This window comes from Neolamprologus multifasciatus, chromosome 7 (genome assembly GCF_963576455.1).
Source record: "Neolamprologus multifasciatus chromosome 7, fNeoMul1.2, whole genome shotgun sequence".
In the NCBI taxonomy this organism is placed as follows: Eukaryota; Metazoa; Chordata; class Actinopteri; order Cichliformes; family Cichlidae; genus Neolamprologus; species Neolamprologus multifasciatus.
The window spans coordinates 2,842,219-2,863,554 of record NC_140445.1 but is presented as its reverse complement, the minus strand read 5'-3'; the positions used below and the strand labels follow the sequence as shown (position 1 = coordinate 2,863,554).

General features: G+C 44.3%; 2 protein-coding genes and 1 long non-coding RNA gene across 4 annotated transcripts in view; 1 reads left to right on the top strand and 2 right to left on the bottom strand.

Moving 5' to 3' along the window:
• The window catches only part of cmip (c-Maf inducing protein), a 44,440-nt gene extending 24,435 nt beyond the window's left edge, over positions 1–20,005 (top strand). Inside the window, exons 5-22 of the mRNA XM_085168627.1 lie at positions 1,023–1,184; positions 1,310–1,351; positions 1,727–1,789; positions 1,895–1,975; positions 2,810–2,913; positions 4,500–4,604; positions 5,559–6,014; positions 6,116–6,181; positions 10,475–10,501; positions 10,588–10,636; positions 10,716–10,823; positions 10,915–11,031; positions 12,147–12,287; positions 13,538–13,585; positions 13,671–13,817; positions 13,921–14,026; positions 14,120–14,190; positions 15,733–20,005. Coding sequence (XP_085024753.1) covers positions 1,023–1,184; positions 1,310–1,351; positions 1,727–1,789; positions 1,895–1,975; positions 2,810–2,913; positions 4,500–4,604; positions 5,559–6,014; positions 6,116–6,181; positions 10,475–10,501; positions 10,588–10,636; positions 10,716–10,823; positions 10,915–11,031; positions 12,147–12,287; positions 13,538–13,585; positions 13,671–13,817; positions 13,921–14,026; positions 14,120–14,190; positions 15,733–15,786 — 1,947 coding nt within the window. The 3' untranslated portion in view covers positions 15,787–20,005. The remainder of the gene's footprint in view (positions 1–1,022; positions 1,185–1,309; positions 1,352–1,726; positions 1,790–1,894; positions 1,976–2,809; positions 2,914–4,499; positions 4,605–5,558; positions 6,015–6,115; positions 6,182–10,474; positions 10,502–10,587; positions 10,637–10,715; positions 10,824–10,914; positions 11,032–12,146; positions 12,288–13,537; positions 13,586–13,670; positions 13,818–13,920; positions 14,027–14,119; positions 14,191–15,732) is intronic.
• LOC146513465 (uncharacterized) lies at positions 10,379–12,147 on the bottom strand. Its single transcript, XR_014875381.1, has 2 exons — positions 11,469–12,147; positions 10,379–11,424 (listed from the first exon to the last, which is right to left on the bottom strand). It is a non-coding gene; the product is annotated as an uncharacterized LOC146513465 (long non-coding RNA).
• plcg2 (phospholipase C, gamma 2) overlaps positions 16,157–21,336 on the bottom strand; it is a 68,217-nt gene continuing 63,037 nt past the window's right edge. For both annotated transcript variants that reach the window (XM_085168625.1, XM_085168626.1), the window contains exon 34: positions 16,157–20,388. The gene's annotated coding sequence lies outside the window, so the exon portion shown is untranslated. The remainder of the gene's footprint in view (positions 20,389–21,336) is intronic.

The following is a 21,336-nucleotide window of genomic DNA, read 5'->3' as shown; positions in this document are numbered from 1 at the left end:
TCACTGAACTATTGGCACTGTCTCGAGCTTTCAGAATAATAAATAAACACGTCTGTTTGGAATAAAATAAATACAAATTAGGTTTGAGAATAAAATAAACTTTTAAATTATTGCAGAGTGTCCATATTGTAAACAAACACACAAAATAATTATTATTAAATAAATAATAAAATATAAAAAATTATTAAAAATTATTAAATAAATAATTGTATTTATTTAATAATTTAAATAATTAAATAATTTTATTTAATAAATAATAAATAAAATAATAATTGGCCCCCTAGTGGCCAATCTAAAAAACTACAACAGAAATGACCAGCCACCCTCTGATTAATGAAATAAGTTGGTATCGGTTCATGGTATCGGTTAACTTTTCCGAGTATGAGTACACACACATTTTACAGTATCGGGCCCGATACCCGATACCAGTATCGGTATCGGTGCATCCCTAATCTGTGGGTTGGTGTTGCTTGTGCTTTAGTGGGTCAATAAGTTGCAGAAGAGCGAAGTTCAAATGTAGAAAAAGCTGAAGTGAAACTGAACATTAAAAACGATAAAAATAATAAATAAAATAATAATTGGCCCCCTAGTGGCCAATCTAAAAAACTACAACAGAAATGACAAGCCACCCTCTGATTAATGAAATAAGTTGGTATCGGTTCATGGTATCGGTTAACTTTTACGAGTATGAGTACACACACATTTTACAGTATCGGCCCCGATACCCGATACCAGTATCGGTATCGGTGCATCCCTAATCTGTGGGGTGTGTTGCTTGTGCTGTAGTGGGTCAATAAGTTGCAGAAGAGCGAAGTTCAAATGTAGAAAAAGCTGAAGTGAAACTGAACATTAATGTGGCTGTTTTGTCTTTGTTGGAGCATTGTACACAAGCAGTTTTCCCAGGCCCTCCAAAGGCAAATACCTGTGCAAACAGACACAAACGCAGCACCCTGATGTGTTATGTGCAGTCCCGCAGCCTTTGGGCCGGTGCTCAGCTGTTCATCGCGTCGTTTCTCCTGCAGAAAAAGATCTACAAGTATCGCAAGGTCCTAAACAACCCGAGTCGCTGGGATGTGGCGCTGAAGGAGATCAGAGCGCTGGTGGACATGGCTCTGACCTCACCGCTGCAGGATGAATCCATCCACCAAGCTCCGCTGCACATCATCTCCACCCTGCTGGCTGAGGTAGCACACTCACTCGTGTTGCGTGACATTGCTGTGATGATGTCGTTTCCTTTAAGGCGGAGCGTTTCCATCGTTAACTCCGTACTCGTAATTAGTTCCTTATTTTTGATTTTTTTCCTTTGCAGAACTCAAACCTCAGTCCTCAGGATCATGAAAACATCATCGTGGTAAGTTTGCTGTCACTGTGCACTAAACTAAACTGAGTTTATTAATCATTAACAAGCTTCAGTCGCTTTGCTCGTTAAACTGAAGAATATAGATTGTCCCTGCGTCTCTCTTTATGCTACTTTTTTTTATTTGTGTGTTTTCGACCGTGGCGGTCGATACCCACGCGGTGGTAACTGGGCAGAGCAGGGGGAGCTTGACGCTTAGGGAAATTGCAGTGTTTGTGTAGCTCACCTGTGGCCTGTTTTCACACAGCTCCTTCACCTGACAGCATCAGGTACATTCTGCCTGCTCTGGGCCTGTGTAAATAAGAGATATGATATGGAAACAGTCACCTGTATGTGTGCGTTTGTGTGTGTACATGTGTGTTTGTGCAGGCCATCGCTCCTCTTCTGGAAAACAACCACCCTCCACCTGATCTGTGCGAGTTCTTCTGTAAGGTGAGCTCTTGCGCGTCGGATGCCGAACGCGTTTCTTCTGTCGTAAATATTGCAAATGATTCAAAGCGCTTCCTTTTTGACGCCCGTCGATCTTGTGTGTCGCAGCACTGTCGGGAGCGGCCGCGGTCGAGCGTTGTGATCGAAGTGTTCACTCCTGTGGTTCAGAGAATCCTCAAACACAACATGGTGAGATCGGACGAGCTTTTCTGCACAGCGCCATTTTTATCTTAGACTTCTTAAAGTAATTTTTTAGGAAGCAGAAGATTTTGCAAGACCAGTAATTCCCAGCAACGATAGATCTGCTGTAAAAATCGTCACTGGTTCCACGTAGCCCACCTCTCCTTTTGATGACTGTTTATTGGAGGCAGTTTTGTGTTTTTGGCTGCAAACGCCACATTCCTGTGGCGTCTTAACCCTGGCAGCTTTCTGTTAGCTGTTTGGTGCTGTGTTGTAATTTAACGTCGTATCACCCACCAGATCATCTGTGACCCATCTAAGGTTAGGGTTGCTGTGTTTTGACGTCACGCTAAATTGGTGAAAGAGAAATCCCTCAGAGACCGTTAGCTTTCAAATTAAGGGTTTCTGCAGAAGCGTTTCCATGCAGGCAGAAACATATTTCAGACTTTGTAAATGTTAAAAGGTTAAAGTACTTTGTTCTCTGTGGTTTTCACTGCTTCCACTGGAAAAACCTGATCTCAGTGGATGACCATGCGCATTTTGCTCAATGAGAGAGTTTAAATCCGTCTGCTGTCTTCAGTTCTGTGAGAATTTAAAACACACGAATGAATAAATTGCCATGTAAAGTTCCCACAAGTGTCCATAAAGTCCTGTACAAGGCCTTGGTTCAGGTTCATGAGCAGCAACTTAAGTAATAGATAGAAATGGTGATTAAGTAGAAAGAGCACGAGAGCTGTAATCTGTATGCAGTAGCTAATTTATTTCTGCATATCCTTTATTCATCATTCAATTTTCTATTTCGGATGATACATTCCCAACTCTGCTTTTGGCTGTTGCTGCCAGGATTTCGGGAAGTGCCCTCGTCTGCGTCTCTTCACTCAGGAGTACATCCTGGCTCTTAATGAGCTCAACGGTGGAATGGAGGTGGTCAAGAAGTTTATTCACAGGTGAGCATGTGCTGCTATAAATCTGTAATCCGTGACTCAATAATTCAGGCTACAGCCTGTATTTAAAGATGCGGTGAGGTGGGATTTAATTGCCACAGCTGTAGCTCGCGGTCAGGATGGCAGGATGTTTAAAAAGGGGGGGAAAACGTTTTTGGGGCATTGCCTTCAATACTGGGTAAACATGCCAGAGCAGTCTACTGGAAACCAGAAGTGAGGCTACGGCGAGCCTGAGGAGAGGCCGCGTGTTCAGCTGAGCTTTATTGAGATGAAAGTTTAAGAAAAAGAGAAAAATGTTGCCAAACCATCAGATTGTATTTATTTTATCAATAATATAACATCGAGTTTGATGACGCTGTATGTAGAGTGTGTGAGGTGTGTGTTTCTTGTCCGCTTGTCCTCGTGGTAGGAACTGGGCACCAACGTATATCCTCACTCTGCAAGCTCTTTGAAATCTCATAATAGACAATATAATAACACATAAGTAGCACATTTGTTTTTTATTTGAATGATTCACAATCCAAGAGGAAGTGAATATAATTTGAAGCCAAAGGCCATTGGAGAAAATGCAGCACACTGCAGATATTTCCCGTACGCAAGGAGGAACTGAATCTGTGTGAAAACCAAAGAGCGGTAGGCCAGCAGGCCAGCGTGACCTTTCTCCTCACTGCGTGACACAAGCCACTCACTTTTACCAACCTCTACACTTCCTGGAACTGCCGACTAGTATTTTGAGCTAAATCGGTAGCATTTCTGAGCTAACACTGTCATCGTCTTGTCCTTATCATCTCCAGTGTGGCAGGTGTAGCCCGCTAGCATTCCTAGCTATCCTTTACAGGTTAGTGACTGGCATTCCTAAAGAATTCAATTCAATTCAATTCAATTCAATTCAATTCAATTCAATTCAATTCAATTCAATTCAATTCAATTTTATTTATATAGCGCCAAATCACAACAAAAGTCGCCTCAAGTCGCTTCATAGATACAGAGAAAAACCCAACAATCATATGACCCCCTATGAGCAGCACTTTGGCGACAGTGGGAAGGAAAAACTCCCTTTTAACAGGAAGAAACCTCCAGCAGAACCAGGCTCAGGGAGGGGCGGGGCCATCTGCTGTGATTGGTTGGGGTGAGAGAAGGAAGACAGGATAAAGACATGCTGTGGAAGAGAGACAGAGGTTAATAACAGATATGATTCAATGCAGAGAGGTCTGTTAATACATAGTGAGTGAGAAAGGTGACTGGAAAGGAAAAACTCAATGCATCATGGGAATCCCCCGGCAGCCTACATCTATTGCAGCATAACTAAGGGAGGATTCAGGGTCACCTGGTCCAGCCCTAACTATATGCTTTAGCAAAAAGGAAAGTTTGAAGCCTAATCTTAAAAGTAGAGATAGTGTCTGTCTCCCGAATCCAAACTCAAGATCCAAATTCAAGTATACAGTGTTTTGTTTAAGTGCAGGTGAGGCTGTACCCCCAGAAAGCTCGTGCACAGTTACCATGTAGTACATGTAGACGGGTATCGTTAGACTCACACTGGATTTAGAGAAGTTGCAAGTCGTCCTCTGACCTGCACGTTTGTTTTGCAGCATGCACGGGCCCACGGGCCAGTGCCCTCACCCACGTGTCCTGCCAAACCTGGTGGCAGTGTGTCTGGCTGCCATTTATTCCTGTTATGAGGAGTTCATCAACAGGTCAGTGACGCCCATATCCACACGCAAACAGCATCTGCTTCTTCTTCTGCTTCTCGTCTTTTCCCTGAACCGCACTCATTTCATAAACGCTTACTCGTCTTACCACCTTCACATCCGTCCTTCTCTTCTTTCCACTTACACTTGTCGTTCCATCATCTCAGAGTTTTCACTTTGCACTCTTTATACTAGAGAAAGCTCACTGCACAGCATTGCTTCTAAGGCTCCTTTCTGCTGCTGCTCCCGCAGAAGTTATTCTGTTGTTTGCCTTCACGTTGTCATTGATTAGACAAACACATGACTGGTAATTTCCCACATCTTGTAGGACTAATATGAAGGAAACGATACAAACACCAATTTGCAGATGTTACCAGGAAAGCAGACGGTAACTGTTTCGATCATCAGACCACATTATGCCATTTATAGCCCTAAACTAATCTGCAATGTTCCAGAGTGCCACAGAAATACATGAGCAATTATATACAAAAGAATAAATGGAAAGTAATTAAATACATAAGCTGATTATGTTTATTAAGAAGAATAACCTGAGGTTTGTTGGGTTCTTGCAGTTTCCAGTTTTGCTTCTTATTAAATGCAGCTCATTGCTTATGGATGCTGTGGCATCAGCCGTTGGTGTGTGGATTTAACATTCAACATCAGCATTTTGGTTTTTATTTATTTTAGAACTATTTTTTGAAATGTGTCTTTCTGGTGTTCCCCATCTGGACTCTTCGGTGCTTTCAGGGCCCTCTCAGCTCATTATCACCATCCCTTTAGCGCTGTTCACCCCCGAGAGGAGCCACTTTTTCCAAAGCGCTAACCCACGAAGGAGCTGTCACTCCAGGAAACCTCGCTTCTGCCTCCAGCTACGCCTCACCTGCGTCTCTCATCTGTGCTTACGCTTTTTCATGCACGCTCTCCAGCATGACCGATGTTTTCCTCTCTTGCTCGTTGCAGTCGGGACAACTCCCCCAGCCTGAAGGAAATCCGAAACGGCTGTCAACAGCAGAACGACCGCAAACCCCCGATGCCGCTACGCCTGCTGCGGCCCGAACCCCCGACGCCACCTCCCGCCACCATCCTACCGCTCTCTACCACCCCCAGTCCTCCTCAGCCACCTCCCCCAGCCCCCACTAACCCCGTGGCTCCAACCATCCCCATCTCCTCTCCGACGTCCTCCCTGCCGCTCTCTCCTCCTCCCTCCGTCGTCAACTCCAGCGAGATCCTGGTGGAGCTAGAGCGGAACAACAATTCGGCAAACACCAAGCGGAAGGGCGGGCCGACGAGGGGCGACAGCGAACCCAACCTCATCGACTGTCTGCTGGTCAGCCCGGCCGTCAACACGCTCTCCATCCAGCTGCCGGCGCAGGCTGACCGAGTGCTGGGCTGCTTCGCTCTCATCCTCAAGATGCTGTGAGTTAATGCGTCAGTGCCGTAGCACGCCAAAACCATTTTTCTCCGGGTTGGCAGGGTGACACTGACTCTGCGTTCTTGCTTTGTGACTGTTGCTGTAGGTCAGACTATGACGACTGGAGACCTGCTCTGGCCAGCCTGCTGCAGCCCATCCCCTTCCCTAAAGAGTGAGTGTTCATCATAGATAATGTAGCATATGTTGCACGCTGCAAATATAATAGGATATGCAAATTTAAAAAAACAGATAAAACCACCATGATGTCACCCAATGGTTTGAACAGGCTCCATTCATAAACACATATTAGCTGAGTGGGGCTAAATGTGTGGAATTAGCGATGGTAAGACAGCGTAGACACATTTCAGCAGATTAAAGCAACTTTAGTATCCAGTTTGATTCAATTCAATTCAATTCAGTTTTATTTATATAGCGCCAAATCACAACAAAAGTCGCCTCAAGGCGCTTCATAGATACAGAGAAAAGCCCAACAATCATATGACCCCCTATGAGCAGCACTTTGGCGACAGTGGGAAGGAAAAACTCCCTTTTAACAGGAAGAAACCTCCGGCAGAACCAGGCTCAGGGAGGGGCGGGGCCATCTGCTGTGATTGGTTGGGGTGAGAGAAGGAAGACGGGATAAAGACATGCTGTGGAAGAGAGACAGAGATTAATAACAGATATGATTCAATGCAGAGAGGTCTGTTAACACATAGTGAGTGAGAAAGGTGACTGGAAAGGAAAAACTCAATGCATCATGGGAATCCCCCGGCAGCCTACGTCTATTGCAGCATAACTAAGGGAGGATTCAGGGTCACCTGGTCCAGCCCTAACTATATGCTTTAGCAAAAAGGAAAGTTTGAAGCCTAATCTTGAAAGTAGAGATGAAAACACCCACCATCACTTTGCCTTCAGATACCAAACCTTTTCGTACCAGAGCTTTCATTTTTCCTCTGTTTTCACATATTCACATTCACTCTCTCATCCAGTCATTCATCTTAATCTGAATGACCAAGACAAAAAAGGACAGAACTCGGATTTAGAGAAAAATCTCCAAAAAACATCTTTTTCTTATTAAAAATGTGTCGAACTATCAAAAAGTATTGTATGAGTTAGAATGCTGGACAATATAATTTATGTTATTGATGATGAAAGACCAAAAAGCACCTTGTCTGTGAAGGTTCTCAGTCATCCAGGTCATCGTAGTCTAAGGAGCTTGGAAAGAAAAGCGTCTGGACTTCTTTAAGTTACTTGAAGACGTTTCACCTTCATCCGAGAAGCTTCTTCAGTTCTAAGGTCAAATGGTGGAGAGTCCCAGATATAAACCTAGTGGGAGTTTCCCCCCACAGAGGGACAAAAGGACCCCCTGATGATCCTCTAATCGCCTGAGCCAAGGTGTGGAACTGGGTGTGGGTCCCAATCAGCCAGAGTTTCGGGTGAGTTCATTGTGAAACCTGGCCCCACCTTATCTTGGCTCAGGCAATTAGAGGATCATCAGGGGTCCTTTTGTCCCTCTGTGGGGGGAAACTCCCACTAGGTTTATATCTGGGACTCTCCACCATTTGACCTTAGAACTGAAGAAGCTTCTCGGATGAAGGTGAAACGTCTTCAAGTAACTTGAAGAAGTCCAGACGCTTTTCTTTGCAAGCTCCTTTGACCAAAAAGCACCTTGTGTTCGTGGAGGCCACTGAACCTGCGGTTCTTTAAGGTGCCACAGATAAATACAACAACATAAAACGATACGACCGAGACAAAAACTGTGGGATTTTGTAAATATAATAATAAAAGTGAATTCACTGTGTAATTGTGTAACTTTATTAGCAGCGTCCTCCTGAAAATGCACCAACGACATTCAGAGTAACATCCTCCTCTCTGGTCGCTATGGTAACGCGTAAATATTTCTTTCAAAATAAGACGCACAACCACAACACGGGAAAGACCCAGGCAAACCGAGTTAACGGTAAAAACGCTGAAAACCATAAATTTCACACCGGAGCCTCAACTGTCGCGGCCCGGTACCAAACGACTCACAGACCGGTGGGGGCCGCTGCACTACACAGAGCGCTGGGGACTGCTCCAAACAGCAGAGAATTTGGGGTTCCTGCTGTGGGAACGTCAATTAAAACCAAACGTGTGCCTCTGGGGCTGAAACTGAAGCTGTGCGGAAGCCCGACAAAAGCTGCAGTTCCTGTTGTGGCCACTAGAGCCTGGTTGCAAAAACAAGCCAGTCCCCACAGACTCGCTGTCGCTGTCTCTCAGGCTGTGCACATATTTCTGATGAGGACCCGCGGGGGTGTCACTGCTGACGTGGTGAGGTACATTACCGTGCTTCCCAAAGGATCGCAGACTAGGGTGGGGGGCGGATTCCTACCCCCAGCGAGCCCGCTGTTGTTAGGCATAAGTAGCCCAGAGCTGTCTTTGTAATTGGCTGCCTGATCCCGAGCTTCATTAATGGCAACTAGACAACAACTTGTTGTTTGGTTAACTGGGGAACCCACCTGCGCCACTGTTACCTGGCTGATGTCTTCAGGCGTCATTAGGAAAAGCAACAATATTCCCCAGAAGCCTTTAGCTTTGGACAGAGTGAGTCATCTCGTACAAAGTGAGAAGCATATGCATGCAGAGGACTAATTAACACACGACAAGTTGTTATTCACACGTTAATGATTCCATAATTATCATCCCATACTACACCAATAATGTTTTTTTAATAGCTATATGAAGTATTTTTAAATAATACTTTTTAAATGATATTTGAACTGCTTCACTGTGGGATCTTCTTGCTTTGTTTTCGTGCTCCCGCCGTTTCAAAACGTCTGGAAACGCCGCGATCTGCCAGCCAAAGCTTCTCTGATAGGCAAACGAAGCAACAGAAGCTGTTTGGTTAACCAGTGACGCTTCTTTCCACTCGACACTTTTCAGCGACCAGCATCGAAATTCTTTACTGCTAGCCTAAACATGTTTTGCGAGGTCACAGCGACCTTTATCTTTGACCGCCAAGATCTAATCGTTCATCCTTGAGCCGAGTGAATGTTTGTGGCCGTCTGGCAGTCACAGACATGACTGAGATGAGAACGAAACATTCTCTGTGAAATCTGTTGAATAAGGTGGAAACGGGATGTTTTATGCTGTAAAAACGAACAAATATGTAAACACGAGCTTTCGGTGCATTCCACGTTATTGTGCACCAGCTAATTATCGTCATGGCTACAAGAAAAGACTGTCAGTTGTAAGGATTTATGTATCAGGACATCAGATGCACTTGATTAAGGCTCCATTAAAGCAGAGGTATCGGCAGTTTGCAGTTCTGGAGCGGTCAGGTGTGTGTTAACACAACGCCAAGGAGGAAAGACATCAGCGCTCATCTCAGAGGAGCAACAGTTGCTGTGCATCAATCTCAGAAAGTTATAAGGCCGTTTCCAAACAATCTGTAATCCATTGTTGTACAGTGAGAAAGATTCATGACAAAAAAGTCAAGGCAATCTTCAAAGGTTAAGATAAAAGGTTAAAATACAGTTAATTGAATAAGTAGGGCTTCTTTGGAAGGCAGGAGAACGCCTCTTCTCTCTGAAGAACACGGCAGCATAGCTCAGGCTTGCAAAGCTACATCGCAGAAAACGATTACATTACTACATTACTAAAGCATTTGAATTCGATTTTGTTTAACACATGCTGGCACAGTGTAACATGTCAGGTTTTCTTGGATGTACTTTCCTCATTTTAAGACCCGTTAAGGATTAGATCATTTATTAAGTGTCGATATGTAAAAATCTTCCAATAGAAAGTTTGTGCTTTCTCTTTACTGCGCTTGTATATTTACAGCGACGCACTGATGAGCACCAACATGGTTTTTCCTAGAAAAATGGCCCTCCGTGTCTTCCCTGTACTTTCCACCCATGGTTGCATTGTTATGACAACAGTGGGGGGGGCGTTCAGTAGCTATGATCCATCTTTTACAGATGGTCTCTGGTTGTCATTGGCTCCTCACAAGAATCGGATCCACTCTGCAGAGCCTGTGGCATATTTTTATAGAGGAAACGAGTGCGAAGCTCACACTGAGTCAAGTAATTCATTCATGACTTTCTGTGCAGTTGTGCATTGTAACAAAAATGCACAGTTGTCCCAGAATCCCTGGATTCATCTCCCAGCTCATCACGGTGTCTCGGCACGCCATTTGGGAATCGCCGATAACAAACAGTTCATAGAAGACATGCGTACGCGTGCAGGGAAAGTCCTAATGAGCTCTGCACTCCCTCTGCATGTGGACCGTATCCACCAACACAAAGTAACACCATGCCTCTGTGTCAGCAGCTTTACATCGCCGTTAGAGAGAGCGCAGACGTGACGTCAGCTTCCAGAAAGGCACGGATGTGCCGTAAAGATCAGCTCTGAGTCACGCTGCATTTAGAAATGCGTTCCTGTACTTAAGGCTGTAACACCTCACATGTCTCTGTCTTCTCTGCAGGGCTCTTGCACACGCCAAATTCACAAAGTAAGTAACCGAGACGTGCTCCTGATAAACGAGGTGAAGTCGAGCTTTCAAACAAACTGACCTTTGATATTTCTGTCTCTAAACAGGGAGCTGAAATATGTCATTCAGAGGTTTGCAGAGGACCCTCGGCAGGAGGTGTGTGTGTGTGTGTGTTCAGGTTGATCTCTGCTTTAAGCCTAAGAAAGGAGAGTCACCCTGTATGTGTGCTCTCCAGGTCCACTCCTGCCTGCTCAGCGTGCGTTCAGGGAAAGATGGCTGGTTCCAGCTCTACAGTCCAGGAGGCGTGGCCTGTGATGACGACGGAGAGCTCTTTGCCAGTATGGTGAGTGTATGAACACACATGCGCACACGTAAGCATCGACACAGTCATGCTGAACTGTAACGTGACCCACCTCCTGCTCTTCCTCCTCCAGGTTCATATCCTGATGGGCTCCTGCTATAAGACCAAGAAGTTCCTCCTCTCTCTGGCTGAGAACAAGCTGGGCCCCTGCATGCTGCTGGCCCTCCGTGGAAACCAAACCATGGTGGAGGTGGATGATTTTCAATCTTTCTACCTTATAACCATGAATTATGTCCTGCAATCCTAAATATATACACATTTTGCAGTTTTGTGTCTTTTTGTGGATTCTTTGGGTCACTGTGGGGTGTTTTTGGTCTTATCTCAACACATCTCTGTAATTTATCACTTTCTGGTTGTACGTTTTCACATTCTGGTCATCCTGCTCATGTCTCTGTCTCTTGGTGGACACTTTTGACCACATTTCTGAGGCCATTTTTTATCTCTTTGTTTTTGTTTGTGGTCAGTTAGTGTCACCGCAGTAGTTTGTGTACAGATTTTGTTTTATTCTTTATCACTTTATAGATTTTCTGCATCACATTTGGTTTGTTGCTCCTCAGCCTCACTTTCCAGTTGTTTCCTCACTCTAGTAACTTTTTTTTGGCCACACTGTGGCCATATCTGTCTCACTTTTAAGTCACTTTACCTCTTTATGTGGATGTTTCCAGTCTCGTTTGAATCATTTCTTCTTTTAAAATGAGTATTTATTGCTATATTGTCTTGTTTTTGTTCATTTCTCCACATCTCTCTTTCTGATCATTTCATTATTCTGGACATTTTGACTCTTTGCGGTCGTTTTGCATGGCATTCTGGTCATTTTATTCTCACCTTAGTCTCTGTTTAGTCCACCCATGTGCAGTTTGGGAGTTTATTATTACTTTCTGGCATGGCTGTAGCTCAGGAGGTAGTTTAGGTCATTGACTAATTGGTGGTTCGATCACTGGCTGCTCCAGTCTGCATGCCAAAGTATCCTTGGACAACATGCTGGACGCCAAGCTGCTCTAAAAGGATTAATTGGAGGGTGAATGTGAGTCTTAGACATAGAAAAAAGTACTTGTGTGAATTTTGTGTGAGTCAGGTTGAGGAGATTAAGAGTAGAAAATCCATTTACCAACACTGGGCTGCACTACGTGTTGGTTTCATCACATGTTCTGGTGTCTGTGAAGGTTCTCAGTCATCCAGGATGAAGGTGAAACGTCTTCAAGTAACTTAAAGAAGTCCAGACGCTTTTCTTTGCAGCTCCTTTGACCACATGTTCTGGTGTTTCAGTACATCAGCAGCTTTAACTTGTGCACGACATGTTTCCAGATCCTGTGTCTGATGCTGGAGTACAACATCATTGAAAATAAAGACACCCAGCTGCAGATCATCTCCACCCTGGAGAGCACCCAGGTGGGGCTCCGCATGTACGAGCAGCTCTGCGACCGACAGAGAGAGCTCAAAGAGCTGGTGAGTTCCACCTCTCGCTCTCATTATTTAGTAGGAGCGCCGAGGCCTGCAGCCGGCGCACGGAAAAATAAAGTCACCAGCTTCTCATTACCGCAAATTCATGTGTCGTCAGTAACGCATGTGACCTGGCTGTAGATAATTGTCAGTCTGCAATTCTAACACACTGTGCTGGTTGTTGACAGTGTGAGAGGTCATGCACACATTAGGGACAAAAGGAAGACATAAGGTGCATTTACACGCATCCACGTGTCAAATATTATGTGTATGAACACGTTTGGATGTAAAATCCTGCCGTTTACTCTAAAAATCTTTGGAGGTTGTCGTTTTTTCTTCCTTCAGAGCAGCAGCAGAGACGCGTGTTAGGAGAACCTGATGATAGCTAGAATCTGCAGAAAGTACATGCATGTGAAACTGCCAGTGTGCTTACAATGTATGGTTGTCACACACTTTTCAAATTCACAGTAAAGTTTAGACTCTTGTACTCTCCTCCAATTATAAAAGTTTGTGTTTTTTAGTATATATTTGATATGAATGTCACTACATTTCCTGAGACGATTTACACAACACACATTTTATATTTAAAAATCTGAAAAAGATGGCATGTTATGGAAGCAAAGCAGTCTAAATCTGTAAAATTAACAACTTTATATTAAAAAAAAGCGTCTGCTTGTTACTGCTGTCATAGTTCTGTTAAAATAAGCGATAAAACAACACATTTATCTAATATTTGCTTAACATACGTCATTTATGCCGATATGTAGACTCCATTTATTTGCAATTCAAATAAACAAGTCTATATCCCAAAACTTATCTCGCCTCCTATTTAAAAGGCCAGCTGATTACAGCGGTACACCGTTATCTCTCAATAAACTCGAAATGCAGTGTTACATAATTGAATAAAATGAGAATAGAGCTAAAACAAAATGTGCTGCCGTTTAAGATTAAAACGTAATAATCTGTCTCCCAATTGATGACGCAGAACTTAATGTCATCAGCAGGTCATTGCTGTGCAGGCCAACAGAAACACCACGTTTATGTTACGTAGGAGAATAAGTTTTTATCAGTGGTTCTAACTGAAGCAGGATGGGAAGCATTTTTAAAGCATCTTATTGCTGAAATTAAACACGAGGTGCTCAGAGACGCCTCAGTGGGAAACGCCTGCAGCTGCTCACACGTGCCATCTACTGTTAGCAACGATTCCTGCAAGGCCTCAAGCTCAGACGCCATCTTTCTTTCTATTTTCTCCTCAGCAAAGAAAAGGAGGCCCTACCCGGCTGACTCTGCCCTCCAAGTCCACGGTGAGATTGCACTGCTGACACAGTCTTGGAAAAGACGCAAAACTCTTGATTTGACTCTTACAATAACCTGTCATCACCTCTCTAGGATGCGGACCTGGCCCGCCTGCTCAGTTCAGGTTCTTTTGGGAACTTGGAGAACCTGAGCCTGGCTTTCACCAATGTCACCAGTGCCTGTGCTGAGCAGCTCATCAAGCTGCCTTCACTCAAACAGCTCAACCTCTGGTCCACACAGGTAAACGGACCCAACACAAACAGCTGCACAAGAAAATCATGACCGTCTATGAGTCTACAGATGCCTAACAGCTGCCCTTTCCTTGCTTTGTTCCATGCTTCAGTTTGGGGATGCAGGACTGAGGTTGTTATCCGAGCATCTGGCCTGCCTTCAGGTTCTGAACCTGTGTGAGACTCCCGTCACTGATGCGGGTCTCCTGGCGCTCAGTTGTAAGACATCTTGCATAGGAAGCATTTTTATGACACAGTGAATGTCCTTGATAGTGTGTGTGTGTCAACTCTAAGTGCAAATGTCTGTTTCAGCCATGAAGAGTCTGTGCAGCCTGAACATGAACAGCACCAAGCTCACAGCAGACACATACGAGGACCTCAAGGTAATTCAGTCAGTGTTAAAGGTTCTTTAAAGGTTTCTGCTGTTCTGTTTCTGTGTGGCACCTAATGCTAAATGAAAGCCACCAACACCTGACCCCACGATGGCTAAAACTGTGCTTTACTGACAGCTAAAGTCAATTAGATCATTTAACATTAAGCTGCACAATCCCTCGAGGCGGTCGAGGCAGTATCGTCACATAATAAAACTGAATCTGAGGAATATTTTGATTTTGATTCTTGGCTGAGCTTTTTAACCAGCTGCTTAAAGCTCTGCTTTTCCACTATGTAACTGCACCAGAAATTCCCATCCACTGTTTATTCTTCCTCTCACATGGAGTGCAGCTCGCGAGCACTAACAATGCTCGGAGGGGTCATTTGTTTACTTTTGGGCAGCGCATCAGCAGCTGCTAGCATCTCCTCCTCGTGTGCCTTCATAGCCTGGCTGTACTCAGCAGTGTGTTTTTGTCACCAGTGGTGAAACGAGTTGTTTTCACCTCTTGTAGGAACAGTTTTCTTGCCAGTGATTGTGCTGCCTTGAAGGGTGTTTAGGTAGCTCTCGCTCTCAGACATGCCTGGGCTTGCGTTGTTGTTGTGCATGCTAAGGAGCTTAGTGTGTTCTGTCCTTTCTCCAATTTCCTTCAATGCACATATTAAACAAACATGTAGGACTGCTTTCTTCCACTTGCACAGTATCTCTAAAATTAGAACCATCCTGTCTCAGAGTGACGTAAAATCCTTCTCATCACATACAAGGTCTTGAATATTCAGGCCCCGTCTTATCTTAAAGACTTCGTCGTACCGTATCACTCCATTAGAGCACTTCCCTCTCACACTGCGGACTTACTTGTGGTTCTGGTGACCCTCAATCCTCCCTTTGCTGCACAGCACTAGGCTGCTGGGCTTCTCGTGATGCACTGAGTGTTTCTCGTTCAGTCTGCTCTTGTAGGAACAGTTTTCTTGCCAGTGATTGTGCTGCCTTGAAGGGTGTTTAGGTAGCTCTCGCTCTCAGACATGCCTGGGCTTGCGTTGTTGTTGTGCATGCTAAGGAGCTTAAACACAGCTTTGTCGATGTTGCTGACTCACCTTTATCACTGGGACTAAAGCTAAAATATTGACAAACAGTAGTAAAATAGTTAGTGTACTACTTCCTGTTTCCGTGTTTCACAGCTCTCTGAGCTCAGCTGCACTTATCGCTATTAAAGACTGCTCTCTGCTGGTGTTTTTCATGCAACACATCAGTGCATCTCCATCAGTTGTTTGGTGCTTTAGTTAGTTATTGTATACCCTCCACTGAATCTTTAAGCACAGTTATGAATGAAATCCCTCCATGAGCCTGGTTCTGCTGGAGGTTTCTTCCTGTTAAAAGGGAGTTTTTCCTTCCCACTGTTGTCAAGTGCTTGCTCATAGGAGAGTCGTTTGATTGTTGGGGTTCTTTCTTTATTATTGGACCTTTATCTTATAATTTAAAGCGCCTGTTTGAATTTGTTGCTGTTTAAATAAAACTGATCTCAACTGAAGTGTATGTTGTTTGTGTTCCTCTCCAGGCCAAACTGCCTAACCTGAAGGATGTTGATGTTCGGTACACTGAAGCATGGTGATCGGCCGAGCTTTCAGCAGCCCCTTTACATGCCGAGACACACACTGCACACGATCACACACTGCACACAAGCTCACACACACATTACATCGACGCCATCATCACACCAGGAACCCTATCATCACCCGGCCTGAGGATCACCCCGTCTGATTAGACGCTTGCTATGAGGAGGAGCCGTCACCTGTTTCATCACCGATCCCACAAAGTGACACCGTCACCGGGAAGGAACTTTGTGAAACTCGTCGCTCCTCTTACCTCGAAGGCCCTTGTTGTTTTTTTGTGTTTTCTTTACAAACGACATCAGAGAACGAGAGGACCCGATGTACTGAAATACTGGAACCCTGCTCTCTGTCCGTACCCTTTGCCCCGTCCTTTCATACGTAGTCTCTCAGTTTTTATAATCACTCTTTTTTTTTTTTTTCCCTCTCTGCGTGTGCACCTCATAATGAAATCCCGAATCGAGGAAGGCTCCACCTCCCCGGAGCCTCTCGCTGGCGTTTGCCCCTCATGGAACGAAGGCTGGACGCAGCAGCTCGCCTTCCAGTTCGTCTTTGATCCGATCCACGATGTAGCTCTCCCGACGGACGCGGTCAACTGTCATCGAGTCCTCGCTCTCTCTTCGCTGTCAGTTTTCAGGATCAAATTCCGGCCTTTTCCAATCTTTCACTGGGAAAATGAGGTGCTACCTCAGAGAAAAGAAGACTGTGCCTACTCCTCATGTACAACTCGCGAGAAGGAGAAAAAGAAAACAAAAACGGTTTTTATCAACTTGAATTAACATATTTTTCCAGACATCTGTGCTTTCATATATTGTGTCTTTCTATAGAAAACATAAGGAGATGCCCACCTCCCTCCCCATCACCTCCCCAACGATGACATTTTGGGACCTCTGCAGGAATGTCAAGGGTGATGGCAATATGTGGTCCTTTTTAAATTGCCTTCAGTGTGCGTGCTGAAGCTCTCCTGTTTCTATTTAATAGGACAGTTGTGTAGCAGTAGCTGGGTGGTCTGGGACTGACTGATATTTATAAGTTGTCTTTAAAACCTCTGACACATTGTCTTTCCTGGATTTCGTTGGGAGGTATCAAATTACACAGCTATTTGGGTTTTTTGCATCGCATTATCCAAGAAGCCCTCGCAGATCGGCACCGCACATGGACGTCCGTGTACCAAAGCCGCGGTGGCAAACTTCAGAGTGGACTTCTGAAATCGGACCTGTTTAAACCAGACCCATCACCAGCTGAGAGTTGTATATTTTCATATCCCCCCTTTGCTCTCGTTTTTGGTCCCCGCCGTGCAGGTGCTTTGGGATGCGTTTGAAGCAAAGAACTCGCCAAACGTCTTTACTCTGCTTTGTTTTTTTGAGGCAAACCTGAGCGTGGTGTCGCCCCCCTTGACGCCGTTTGCCTCTCCGACCCCCTTTTCTGATTGGAGGAGTCGCAGTGCCTCTGGCGGATGAGTCACTTGTCTTTTTACCTGTTCCCACGACCTGTTTTGAATCACTCTGCTGTATTTATATTACGCCATATCACGTGGATGACATTTTTAGGCTAATTCTTATCAGAGGATGGGACAAAATTCTTGTACATATTCGATCACAATAAGGGACGAGTAATCGGGGAGGGTGGGGCACCTTCTATTTGCCTGTGTACATTCCCTCAAAGTGTTGCCTGTTTGTTGTGGCAGCGTTTCATACGATGTGGTAACTGCCCTGACACACTGCAAGTCTGTCAGAATCGATCTCCCCGTGTGCGCGTGGTTTGGGCGGATTTGTCTTGGAAACTCAAGGCAAGCGCAACTGCATCCATCCATTTTATTTATTCGTGTCGACCTGGGCGACGCTCCAGATGCTTGTTGAATCAGAGGACAGGACGCCGTCCGCTACGAAGCGCTTTGTTTCCTATTTATTGGGTGCCACGACAGGTTTCTGTTTGGCCTGTAGGTGCGGTTTGTGTACGGCCATCTTCGGGTCTAGCTTTAGGACATCGTGCTCTTTTTTCATATCCTGTATGATGTACATATGAGTGTATATAGTCGTCTTCTTCCTTTCTCTCTTTGAACCATTTTTGAATCCTCGCCCTTCTTCATCTCCTTTGTTTTTCTCTCAGCCTCTTCTTCGGCTGTTGTTGCCTTCATCTTAATGTGTGTGTGGTTTTTGTTTTTCTTCTTTTCACACAAAGTGCTCTGTAATCTAAAAAAACCTGTTTTCAATGCGTGTTATATTTTATGTTTCTCTCATTCGATCACTTTAATCAAACATTTGTTTCCGGTGTTTTTGTTGTTTTAAGGTTTTTTGCACGTAAACGTTGCCGCGTCATCGGATATGTTTTTGCGTTATTTTGTAATTTTGTTTTGTAAGAATACCATAAAGGGTTTGATCACTATCTCACCAGGTTGAGGACTGAAATGGAGAGATCCCATCCGGCTGTTTTGTGATTGGTCGTAGCCAGGATCTACCCATGAGCCTGCTGTCTGAGGCGGTTAAAGCTTTGTTCATGTTGATTTTCTAAAACGGCCAACAACACTTGGCGCCTTTGGACTGAAGCCGAGATTTAATCATTTAAACGATGGCCATTTTTTATACCACGAATCGTATCGTATGTGGACGCTGACTGTGATCATATTAAATAAAGTTGGTGATTCCACACATCAGCGAACCGATGATTCAGTCTGATTTTACTGCAGCTGTTTTTATCCCCGATGGTTTCGAAGGATGAACGGTTTGACTCTATTTTAAGAGTGACGTGAAGAATCCTGATATAAGATCCTGATATCACGTTTATCTGGTTGACGTGAAGCCACAGCCATCGGCTGGTTAGCTCGGCGTATCAGGAGAAATGGTTACCTTGACTTTATCGAAAGGTAAAATAGTCCTTCCAATACAGAGTTTCAGATAATGAGGTATGTGCTTTTTTCTGGTCTAGGGTCTTTATGATGTCATGCTGGAGGGGGGAGGAGCTAAAACAGACTAGAAGGGTTTTCTCGCGCTGCTTCCAAGGCACACAAAGGACGGGGGAAGAAGTCTAAATGGATCAAAACTCCAGCTACGCTATTATTTTAACCTCCTAAGACCTGAACTCTTCCACAGCAGCATTTTTAATTTCTCTTTGATATTTGGGCAGATTGGGGCCCAATTTTTACCTGATTTTGTTTCTAAGAAAAATCAGAGCCACAAATGAGGATATTAGTTTAAAGTTTTGATAGAACAGTAGCCGTATAACGTCCTTGTAAGTGGATATCAGGCCCTTGTAGAGCAAAATTTAGTATTTAGTCTAAATAACCCAAAATATGATGTCCACATATGTGGACGCCAGGTCCTAGGAGGTTAAACATCCTTGTTGCTAGAACAGTGTGCTTGTGGCCTTTATGGGGGTTGTTACAAAGTGCACGACTAATGCTATTAAAATAAGATAAAGCAGGAAAACAAACATCACCCGGTGGTCTCCAGATTGTGATGCAGCTTTTAGGCTACAAGCAACCTGCAACACAACACTGAGCTTCAGTGCAACGTAGGATCTTTTTCCTCCAGAGACTGTAATAGCAGGGAAACTGGCTGAGGTAACGAGCTTGGCTGTAGCTTCACCCTTAATCCCAGAGGTAATTCATCAAACTTGGCGTGAAAGCAGATGAGCACATTTCCCACAGTGGGCTGTTTTGGGCCACGTTGACTTGTCCAAACTATGAGCCTGGGGTCCAGCATGTTGAGATTATTATTATGTTTCTTTCTTTTATTTTTTAAGTGTTACTATAGAACATGTGCTGGTTGAAAAGTACCGTCTCTCCTGTTTCCTGTGGAGCTCACTGAGCTTTCCTCCCCGTTCATCTGTCACCTTTTTTAAATAAAAAAACCCATTTTTTTTGTAAAGTTTCTACCACACCTGCGTCATGTACAGCTGTGCTCGAGTCTTAACTGTTATGGAAGGAACAGGGTCAGACAAACCTGACAGACTGAAAAAAAAATGCAACTACTTCAACTTTATTTCCCATTCCTTGTAGTAAAATCATTTTGTTGGCAGCTGGAAAAGGGGCGCCCGTCATGTTTCTCTCTCTTTTTCAGTCTTTCGGTCGCATTGATCTGCTTCTCCTGCCGAGTTATTATTATTATTGCTGCTGCTGCTCTGTGGCTGTTGTAATAAAAATACAAAAGATCTTCAACAGGAAAATAACAACTATGATGTGAAATAATTTCAATCAAAAATAAATTGTCTGTGAATATGTTATCAACCGGGTGTGTTTTTTCTTTTCTTCGTGTTATTATATCAGTGTAATGGTGGAGGACACGTTTCCCTCGTCTTTTTGGACAGTTTCTTCTCATTTAGCTGGAGTCAGAGTCACTGCTGCTTGCATGAGATGATACCTGGACCCCACAGAGGTTTGCCAGAAGCCCATTTATTCTTCTCTGGTATATCTCTTCAGCCTTTTTCTCAGCGCTTGCAGCCTTTGTTTGGTAGCATCTAGAGCCTGTGTTATGGACATCTCGCTGTACCTCATTTTGACACCCTTCTGCAACTCGCATCAACGTCTTTCCAGCCTTTGTCTTCCTCTGCTTGCATCCTTGATCTTATACCCAAGTGGTTGTAGAGCAGTAGTGGTTTCAGTGATGCTGGTAGTGGCAGTAGCGGTTTTTGATACAGGCGACACGGGCGGTTGCCCGGGGCGGCATCGTGGTGGGGGCGGCATCACGGGCATCGGCAAAAAAAAAAATTTGCTCATACTCATGCTGCCCCGACGTCAGCCAGCGCATATTGGGAATGGTACAGGCACCGATCGGTTTTCTATCACCCATTTACTGGGGGTAAGGGCGCCCTCCGTTTGCGAGGTGCGCCTGCTGCTTGCGGCACAGGGAGGAGAGGGCGGGGCGGCGGGGGATTCTCTGGCTGGCTGAAGCAGCATCTAATAACCAACTCGCAAAATAAAACAAAATAAAAACAAAACAACAAACACCAGACATCATGATACAGACTTATAATTTGCACCGATGATTTTTCGAAATTCTGTACACGAAAAGTGAGCGCGAGAGCCCTCGGTGCGCCTGCTCGCTGCTGAAGTCAAAGTAAACTTTATTGTCATCTCCGCTACAGACAGTCCAGTTTATAGAGAGACGAGACGACGAGGCTCCAGTTACAGCAGTGCAAGTAAACAAACAATAAATATAAGAAGAGTAAGAAAATAAATATACACTTTAGGACTCAATAACAATTTAAAATTTATAATTTACAGTTTGATGATTTAAAGTCTCACACACAACCTGTCAAAAGGGGAGGAAGACCTGCTGCTTCCAAATAGAGCACATTTCATTTATAATGTTGTAAATCCAAGCCCATTATGTATTCATGATATGAATCCTGGGTTGTGTGAAATCCCAGAAATAAACCTTAGACAAAGTGAATCTGTGAACTAACGTGTAGGTTTATTAGGTTATGTTGTGGTGATCCAAGAGTTGGGGGATTTGTGTTCATACTGGAGTGCAAAATTAAAACCAATGTAAGATGGACAAGAAAAGTTCAAATCCATCAGGTGCTCAGTTTAGAAAAAAAAAAAGAAGAGGAGG